General features: G+C 38.9%; 1 protein-coding gene across 1 annotated transcript; it reads left to right on the top strand.

Moving 5' to 3' along the window:
* Positions 1–554: 554 nt before the first annotated feature.
* dmrta2 (DMRT-like family A2) lies at positions 555–6,157 on the top strand. The gene is made up of 2 exons (XM_088349247.1): positions 555–1,124; positions 2,502–6,157. Exons 1-2 carry the CDS (start codon positions 656–658, stop codon positions 3,398–3,400), a joined length of 1,368 nt encoding a protein of 455 aa, XP_088205373.1. The 5' UTR covers positions 555–655; the 3' UTR covers positions 3,401–6,157.
* Positions 6,158–10,485: the final 4,328 nt, after the last annotated feature.

The following is a 10,485-nucleotide window of genomic DNA, read 5'->3' as shown; positions in this document are numbered from 1 at the left end:
ACGTAATGAAGTTGCAATTTAATTACATGGTTTACGAGGATTAATTTAAATAGGGGGGAAAAACACCCCCAAAACATAATTTTGAGAAAAAATATTTTGTTAATGACGTAATGATTGCTTTACGATGAAAACAGTATTTAAACATACGATTTTTGATTAAGGATATAACATCGATAATGTAACGTGTCACGTCTTAAAAACACATAATAAATACCAAAATATCGTAATCGTTTTGTAATAAATGGATAAAAAGGATTTATAGTTATATTAATGTGTAATTTATTTTCGAAAGTTACCACATCAAACTTTGCATTCTTACACTTATTATTACGAAGATTGCATGGGGTGGGGTTGGGGGGTGGGGGGGGGGTCTGTGTAGGAGGAGATTAAAAAAAAGCGAAGAAGAACTCAGGTGGACACAGTTGAAAAAGCTCGATAGCCAATTGGAAGCCGCCTCCTCTTTTTGGCCAATGGCAGGCGCCACATTGTTGTCAAATTGCTGTAATGAAAATAAGCGAGCACGGGGGGTAGAACTCTCTTGTAGCCACTGAGGCTCTCTGGAGGAAGTTAGAGTGTCTTCGCGGAGCTTTGTCGTCTGGGAGGGGGAAAGACAAGTACCCGAGGAAGGAAGTCGCTTTTCCGGCTCGAAGCATCGATGGATCTCCGAGCAGAGATGAACCCCGCTACGTCTTCTTCTTCTTCTTCGGCGGCTTCCGCCTCACAGGTGGCCGCGGCGGTTGCCTCCATCCCGGTGTCCATGGCGAGCAGCCTCCTCCGGGGTCCTCCGCTGCTCCTGCGCGCCGCAGACAAGTTCCCGCGCACGCCCAAGTGCGCCCGCTGCCGCAACCACGGCGTGGTTTCGGCCCTCAAGGGCCACAAGCGCTACTGCCGCTGGAAGGACTGCATGTGCGCCAAATGCACCCTGATCGCCGAGCGCCAGCGCGTCATGGCGGCGCAGGTGGCGCTACGGCGCCAGCAGGCGCAGGAGGAGAACGAAGCGCGAGAGTTGCAGCTGCTTTACGGCACCGCCGAGGGGCTCGCCCTGGCCGCCGCCAACGGCATCATACCGCCGCGGCAAGGCTATGAGGTATTCGTGGGCAGCGGAGGCGACGCGAATAACTCCGGTAAGGCTGCTGGCGGCCGTTTATTCGCTTTATAAATGCATTTACTACTGGTAACTCGGGATCAACTTTTAGAAATAACTCAATTGCCTTCTATAAAAAATGGGACTGGGATTAAATACGTTTTTGTCCCACTCCCTTTCCGACATTATGTTTTGATTTAAGTTGTATTAACATATGTGCACAAAGAATATCACTGCGTGAAATGAATGAATATAATGGAAAAAAAAATGAAAACACGCAGGATCAATCTTCATATCTGTGCATTTAAACTATTCTGGATCTGCTGATTAAAAAGTCTAATAAATAAAATATATATATATCTATATATATTGATTTCTGTATCATGACAAGGATAAGCGACTGAAGATGTTGAGCCATATGAAAATCATATAAGTTAAAATAAACAATTGATTCATACAGGAGTTTTCCATGACTTACAGTCTCTGAAACAAAACTTTAAGAATGTTTATTTTTGTGTTCGGCCTCTTTTTGCGTCTTCAAATATTTTGGAAGGCCACTAAGGCAGCACGAAAGAGAGTTTTAAAAATAAATAACTAAACTGGTCAATTATACGTTAAATGTTTTTATTTTTTAGCCTTAATATTCCTGATTATGATATATAAAGCTTTTGAGTTGACTTGCGATTCCTTGTAATTAAAATTATTCTTTTCTTCTGACAATTTTTGGGACATGTTTAAAAGAAAAGTGGACACACATTTTAATAATTTAACAGAATTATAACTAGTTCATTATTCTGTTAATAAAACTGTTTATTATTTCCCTGAATGTCATCCAACAATAGTTACAATATGTAATACTTTATACGCGTGTATCAAATATTTATACAATATTGAAAATTGTCACATTTAATTACAACCAAAAAGTGGTAATTGTTTTTTTTTTATAATGTATGGAAAAATATTTGCTCATTCTTTTTAAACAGTAGAGGAAAAAAAGCTGATAAAAAAAGCTGATACGAACAATATTTTCTCTTAATGTATAAAATAAAAGAATAATGTTATATTTACTCCCCCCCGCTAATTTTATTTGTTCACTTAGATCACTTAAAAAAGAAAAAGGAATATCACACCAAAAATGAAGATGATGCAAAAAGAAGTGATTTGAATTTACATTTATTGTGACCAGTTAACGTCAACAAATATTTTCCATTATTTCTAATACTTTATCATACTTGATTTCCAAAATGTAATATTTTCTAAGCACAATCAATTGAAAATAATCAATGTCATTACTGGAAATAATAGTGATATAATTTATATGGTGAATATATATTAAATTGGAAGGGTTTAGATTGATGATAATGAAACGTGTCCCCATTAAATGGCCATTTATTTTTCAAAATTCTCCCCCCCGTAGATTCAAGCGTCCAGAAGTTCGACTTGTTCCCCAGAGGTCCCGGTTCCGGCCCGTCCACACCTCAGCACGGCGGCAAGCAGACACCGGCTGGGAGCGACTCTGGCCCGGGTGCGTCCTTGTCATCGCCGGACAACCGTCGCGGCGGGGGCGCGGCCTCCGGTTCTGAAAACGGAGACAGCGAGGCCTTCCTCCCCTCCCCCACCGCCAAGACCAACTCGAAAGACGGCGGCGAGACCCCCTGCCGCTCTGTCAGCTCCCTCGGTTCCGACTCCGGTTCGGAGACCGACAAGGACGAGCGTGATCCTTCCCCAGCTCCCTCCAGGCACGCCCACGCGCTCGACATCCTGAGTCGGGTTTTCCCCAGCCACAAGCGCAACGTGCTGGAGCTGGTTCTGCAGGGATGCGGCAAGGACGTGGTCCAGGCCATCGAGCAGATCCTCAACAACCCGAACCAGAACCAAAACCAGCAGCACGAGGAGACGTGGAGCGCCGAGCGGGTACTACCGAACTCGCAAGCTCCGCCCCCTTCAGCTTCGTCCTCTTCTTCGGGTCCGGTTGCCGCCACGACCCGCCCGGTTCTGCCCATGACGCTGAGCAACCGCTCGGCCTTCTCGCCGCTGCAGCCCAACGTGGCCCACTTCGGAACCGAACCGGGTGCCTACATGGGGGCCCACCTGGGCCTCAACCCACTTCGGCTGGCCTACTCGGCGCACAGCCGCGGCCTGGCATTCATGGGGCCCTACCCGGCCGCCGGCCTGGTCCCCGCATTGGGGTTCCGGCCCCCTATGGACTACGCCTTCAGCGACCTGATCCGGGACAGGACTGTGTTGCATAAGGAGCAGGCCTACGCAGGGGGCCTCTACGGACCCCTCCTCAATAACACGCCGGACAAACCATGATGTCATCAAACCCGGACGCAGAAGACAAATGAGCGTTTATTCCACTTCCTTTCGGGGTTTTTTGAAAATTGCGCAATTTAAAGTATAACTTTTTATAAAAAAAAAAATAGTTGAATACAATATTTTAATAATCACACCCGCCGAAAAAAAAATATTGATCCAAATTTAAAGACCTTAGCAACGTGAAAAGTGACACAGTTTTATGATTTAATAACAACCTTTTAATTATTATTTCGACGACCCCACCGTAAAAACTTTATTGATCAAAAGCAAACAAGGTTAACAACGAATTTGTTTTAAGACTACAATACGTTTTTAGTAATTATTTAGACGCCCCCCGCCCCATGAAACGTTATTGATCCAAATATAGGGAGTTAACAAAGTTAAAAGCGACACTGTTTTAAAATTTAGATACAAACGTTTTATTCAAATTTTTGACGCCCCCACCGAAAAACAATCCGTGTGTAAGAAATAAAAAAAAGTTAAAAGCAACATTGTTCCATTAATAATTTAAATGTCATTGATCCAAATTTAAAGATGTGAACAACGTTGAAAATGACCCTGTTTTAATAATTCAAAACGAACTTGAAGCGCCAACCCACCAAAATGAAATTGAAAGCCGTTAACAAGCCGTAGATGTTCTTAGGTATGTCCCTCCATTTTTTCGGTCATTTTTGTATTCTTTATTTGCCTTCATAAAGATTTATTAAAGTGACATGGTTTTAATAATTCGATGCGAACGTTTTGATTATAATTTTGACCCGCCGCCACCTATAAAAACGTTATTGATGCAAATCTAAAGTGTCCCCATTGTTTTAGTCCTTGTACACACCGATTTGCCTTCATGAATATTTATATAGAATAAGAAGTCTTTGTGTAATAAGAATTAGCAATTTTAACACCTAAAGATCATACATATATAATTATTTATAATGTAAACATTCAATAAAGGGAAAACATAATTAAAAAGTGAAAAAAATGTAGTTTTCTCCTTTATTGATTTATCACAAAATAAAGACAATATATGTGTATTTATTCATTACTATAATAAATACTTACACATAAACATGTTTAATAGTTTAAAATATAAACATTTGATAGGGGCAAAAAAGGAGTAACAATTACAAATCGGTTGTCATTTTTTACCTTTATGGAATGATCACATTGTAAAATATCTTAAAATTCGTGATATACTTTTATTTTGTAACTACACTTGCTTTTTTCCTATATTCTAAGAAAAATAATTTACTCAGTTTTACTTGGTCAATCATGTGGATTCAAATCCATATTTTTGCAGATTTATAGGCATACTTTAATAATTTAAAATATTTATTTCGTTCGGAAGCACTTAATTAATTCATAAATTGAGGTTATATAAAAATATATATAAATCATTAAAATCGAGATCTATTTTTAATACATATTCTATGTAGATTTATATCATACTAAATAAATAAATCCGGGTTTAAAAAATTATTACGTTAAACAGCATGAGAAAAATAAGTAAAAATAATGGGCATCTATTTGAATCCCCATTTTAAGTCAATTTATTGTATGACTCATGAATCAATCTGGATTAAAAACTACATTGTTTGTTCGATCAATTGACAAATATAGTAATTCATCTTGTAAAATGTATTTTTTTTCACTTTTCTTCTCCATACTACTGATCAAATTCAGCATTTATTGGATAATATTATTCTATTTTTATTTATTTTCCTGTTCAATATTTTGTCGATAAATTCAGCAAATTTGAAATTTTATATTTGTTGTATTTTCTGGTTCGCCATAAATTTAACGCGGAAAATAATAATAATCATTTAAAACGAATCTTAATCCATTCATTTTTTCTCTCTCAATACAATAATCTGGATTGCGGAAAATAACTTCGATTACCTCACCTGAAAAAAAATGACGACAGGCAACAATTATTTACTCGTTAGAATAAAAAAATAAAACAAAGAAATGGAATAAACGCTCAAACGTCCTCACAATCCATTTGTATTTGTAGCCACAAGTGTTTGAATGTCGGGGAAAAACAGAAAAGAAAAAAGTGTCGTGTTTTAAATAAAAATATAACTTGTAGTCAAAAGATGGACATAAAATTTTGGATCATTTTGTGTTTGACTCGCTATAAAAGGGACTGAAATGTGTTTTTTAGTTCCCTAATTTTGGTGACATTTTTGCTGGATACGAAATAAACCCTGGAATTTATACTATAATTGTTTTGGAAAATGCCTTGTTCTAAGTACGACCAAACTGACCAATTTAAACTCTTGTATAAATTGAACAATTTAATATCACAACTGCAGCACGGCGGTGCAGTGGTTAGCGCACTGTTCTGAGGTCATGAGATGGAACGTTCCTGGGTGGAGTTTGCATGTTCTCCCCGTGCTTGCGTGGGTTTCCTCCGGGCACCCCAGTTTTCTCCCACATTCCAAAAACATGAATATCAGGTGAATTGGCCGGTCTGAATTGTCCCAAAGTGTGAATGAGTGAGCGGATTTTCTGTCCCTGTGTGCCCTGTGACTGGCTGGCAACCAGTTAAGGGTGTCCCCCTGCCCACTGCCCAAAGATAGCTGGGATGGGCTCCAGTACCCCCTCGGCCCTACTGAAGATAAGCGGTGCAGATAATGGATGGATAGAATATGACAACAAAAATAATTTACCGTCTTTTTTATATCGAATTTTCGTTTTGTTTCTTGCCTGTTTTATATTTTAGAATTAGCTTTTGTTTTCGTTTCCTGTGACATGAAAGTGTAAATTAAAATGAGAAAAAATATCTCGTTCGTACGTGACGTACCACTGTAAAGGAATAAATGTAATAAATGTTATTTCAAAGAACGGCTCTTGTCATGAATTGACGTTTCTATTTTCATATTTTGTCTTAAAGACAGTAGGATTTGTTTGGAGAACCAACAAAGTACAATCGAATCAAAGCCTCATCAATGAAATATATAATAATAGATAGATAGATAGATAGATAGATAGAGAGATAGATAGAGATAGATAGATAGATAGAGAGAGAGAGAGAAAGCAAGAGAGAGAGAGAGAGAGAGAGAGAGAGAGAGATAGATAGATAGATAGATAGATAGATAGATAGATAGATAGATAGATAGATAGATAGATAGATTAGATAGATAGATAGATAGATAGATAGATAGATAGATAGATAGATAGATAGATAGATAGATAGATAGATAGATAGATAGATAGATAGATAGATAGATAGATAGATGGATAGATACTTTATTCATCCCCGCAAAGTAGTCACACAAGCAAACATAAACCTGAAATAATTCAAAAAATACAGTAGTAACATGTTCATTACGCAATACATGTTATTAAAATCACATATTTAACGAATGTTTGAATACGTCACATCAAGTGTAACTGTAAAAAAAAACTATAAAAATATCACTATATATGACGTTAGAAACAACAATGTATTTACTGAATTAAATTAAGCTATATCTCTTTGGTAATTCGACCCAAACTGAAAACGAAAATAACAACTAACATTTATAAAAAAAATACTGTTGACTAAAAACGTAAAAATCGAAAAACATTAGATTTTAGCGTGAATCAACTAGTCTAATTATAATATTGTTCAACCAAATGGTTTCCGTTTAACCGCTTCAGAATGGTCACAAATCGAGGTGGACTTTTACAAGGGACAATGGCGCCATCTTCCGGTGGTTTTGTTTCAGCGCAGTTGAGTTCCTTTATAAAAGCCTTTGAATGACAATATTAACCTAGCGCAAACTCATGTTTTTTTTGTAACGGCATTATTTGACATAATAAAGGGGTTAAAACGTCACAGGGTACATGAATAAATGTTTTTATACAGTGCTTATTAAAACACTGTCACACTCTTTTACGAAAATGAATATAATGTCAAAAGTCAAACAACTTTTACTTGAGATGATGGTAAATGGTCTGCATTTATATAGCGCTTTTCAAGTGCTTCACACTTACCCATTCACACACACACTCACACACCAATAGGGAGTCAGCCATGCAAGGCGCCTTATCTGCATTAGGGGGGCATTATGGATTCAGTGTCTTGCCCAAGGACACATCGACTTATCATGGAGAAGCCGGGTATCGAAACCTGCGATCTCTTGATCCCAAGACGAATGCTCTACCTCCTTAGCTAATGCCACCCCGATCTGTTTTGGATTTAAACATTTAAAGATAACTGGATGTACATTCAACACAGTTACAATGCCGGATTACTACATGTTCATGACAACTTGCCCCTAAACCAAAAACGCTAATCCTCCCTAAAGCTCTAACCTAGTCTTTAGACCTAAACCCTACATCTAACCTTAGCCCCTACCTCAAATCATAACTCTAAAACCTGAACCATAAAAACCTACATTTAACTCCAACTTTATCTACAGAGCAGAAGACAATGGAAGGAGACCAAGCGGAAGGCCGCGATTGACGTTGATGGAAGGTGTTATGAGTGCACTGCAGGAAAGAGGTCTAAATATAATGGAAGCTAGAGCTCTTGTTTGTGATAGAAAGGAGTGGAGAGGTGTTGTGAAAGGATGGCGGGATTGTGGACGCGTTCTTAAGGATGGGCACCCATATGATGCGGCAGGGGTAAACCAGTGAAAGCTGTTGGGCGCTGCTGTTGAACAAAAGAGTGTGTTGTGTCATCCTGACCCGAGTGACATGGCCGCATTCTGGTGTCCCGTTTCATCTGGAGGGACGAAAGCATGACCAACTTGGGTGCCGAGGTGCCTAACTTGTTTGGGTGTTTGGGCAATTGGGTTGGCCATGGTCCAAAAAATTCCGTGTGTTTTTTTGTTGTTATTTTTTTCCCTCTTATTTTCTTTGCTATAGTATGTGTGTGTCTTGCTGTCGGTCACCCCTCTTGAGGTATATGACCAAGGTAGATAGATAGATGGATAGATAAACCCAACCAAAAACCCTGCCTCCAACCCTAGACCTCATCTTAAACCATGATTCTAAAAACACTAATTATAACCTCAAACATTAACCTTACCTCCAATACCCCACAGCTAACCCTTGACCCCAACTCAAACCATAATTCTAAAACCCCACTACTAACCTCAAACCCTAACCCTATCTCTAACCTTAAAACGCTACCTCCAACACTGCAACTGACTCTAAATCTTACATCTAACCCTAAAACCCTACCTCTACTCATAAGCCCTACCTCAACCTTAGCCATAATACCCTAGACCCAATCTCAAACCGTAATTCCAAAACCATACCTCTTACCCTAAACCCTAACTCTACATTTAACCTTAAACCCTAATCCCCCCACCAGCCTTAAACCCTACCACAAATTCTACCTCTAAACCTAAAACCTTACTTCCAATCCTAGGCCCCATCTCAAACCATAGTTCTAAAACCTTATCTCTAACCGTAAACCTTACATCTAACCCTAATCCCTACTTTAAACCCTAACCCTAAAAGCTTACTTTTAACCCGAGACCAATCTTAAACTATAATTCTAAAACCCTAACCCTAACCCTAACCCTAACCCTAACCCTAACCTTTTCAAGGCACTGAGACCAAGAGGATACTCTAGATCTTTCCTCAGGCAAGTCCGTAAAACATTTTTAACCACAGGGCAACGGGACACACAGAAAATTATCCCCCTAATAAGCACCTACTCAGCATTTAGCCAAACTGCTAATAGAAAAATTAGACAAAATATAAACCAAACACTACAGAACACAGACATAATCCAAGATTACAAAATCATCTCAGCCTTTAAAAGAAACAAAAACCTCAAAGATTACTTAGTAAAAAGTAAATTACCGGAAATCAACATAACACGAACACAGGGCCCCACATTCTACAAACAAGCCACCACAGTTAGGAACACCGTCACCAACACAAACTACATAATTAAACAAACACTCACACCTACTACGGAAAACTGTATATATGTCATAAAGTGTAAACACTGTGACATTAAATATAGAGGAGAGACAGGAAATTCAATCAGTTGTAGATTAGCACAACACATTTACAACATCAGAAACAGCAGGGAAACTAACACACACCTTGTAGCCCACTTCATACAACGTGGACTACAGGCACTAGAAATATGGGGCCTACAAACAAACAGCAATTGGACGCAAGAAGAAAGAGGCAAGGCAGAAAAACACTGGATAATAAAACTCAACACTCTCTTTCCAGATGGACTAAACAAACGCAGGTAAGACAAGAAACGCTCCAGTTTCCTGAATGGCCAGTGCAAAGACTTACTTTCTCAAGGGCCTCAAATTTTGGGGGACCTTGAGAAAGAAAGATTGCTTCCTAACCTAACCCTAACCCTAACCCTAACCCTAACCCTAACCCTAGCCCCAACCCTAACACTAACCCTAAACACTAACCCTAACCCTAACCTCTAATAATAAGCCCTACCTCAACCCTAGCCATAAAACCCTAGACCCCATCTTAAACTGTAATTCCAAAACCATACCTCTTACCCTAAACCCTAACTCTTCCTTTAACCTTAAACCCTAATCCCACCACCAGCCTTAAACCCTACCACAAACTACTTCTAAACCTAAAACCTCCCTTCTAACCCTAGACCCCATCTCAAACCATAGTTCTAAAACCTCATCTCTAACCGTAAACCTTACATCTAACCCTAAACCCTAGCATAAACCCTAACCCTAAAAGCCTACTTCTAACCCGAGACCAATCTTAAACTGTAATTCTAAAACCCTACTCATAACCTTAAACCATAACCCTACCTCTAACCTTAAAACTACCTCCAACACTGCAACTGATCCGAAATCTTTCATCTAACCCTAAAACCCTATTTCTAATCATAAGCCCTACCTCAACCCCAGCCATAAAACCCTAGACCCAATCTGAAACTGTAATTCCAAAACCATACCTCTAACCCTAAACCCTAACTCTACATTCACCCTTAAACCCTAATCCCACCACTAGCCTTAAACCTTACCACTAACTCTACCTCTAAAATGTCAGGTTTTCAATGTAAATCTCTTGAATTTCTTTCTCAAGGTAATTAGCTTGTTTTTCTATTACTAAATATAAAAACAATGTTTCTCATACACACACAC

Source organism: Urocampus carinirostris, chromosome 12, assembly GCF_059441175.1.
Source record: "Urocampus carinirostris isolate Australia breed hairy pipefish chromosome 12, RoL_Ucar_1.0, whole genome shotgun sequence".
Lineage (NCBI taxonomy): Eukaryota > Metazoa > Chordata > Actinopteri > Syngnathiformes > Syngnathidae > Urocampus > Urocampus carinirostris.
The sequence above is the reverse complement of the archived record's forward strand: the minus strand, read 5'-3'. Positions and strand labels throughout refer to the sequence as shown.

What these genes read in the sequence shown, in the direction of transcription:
- dmrta2 (XM_088349247.1), top strand. Translation starts at nt 656, where the DNA reads ATGGATCTCCGAGCAGAGATGAACCCCGCTACGTCTTCTTCTTCTTCT. An exon ending in AGGCGACGCGAATAACTCCG is followed by an intron (nt 1,125 to 2,501) that starts GTAAGGCTGCTG and finishes TCCCCCCCGTAG; the next exon opens with ATTCAAGCGTCCAGAAGTTC.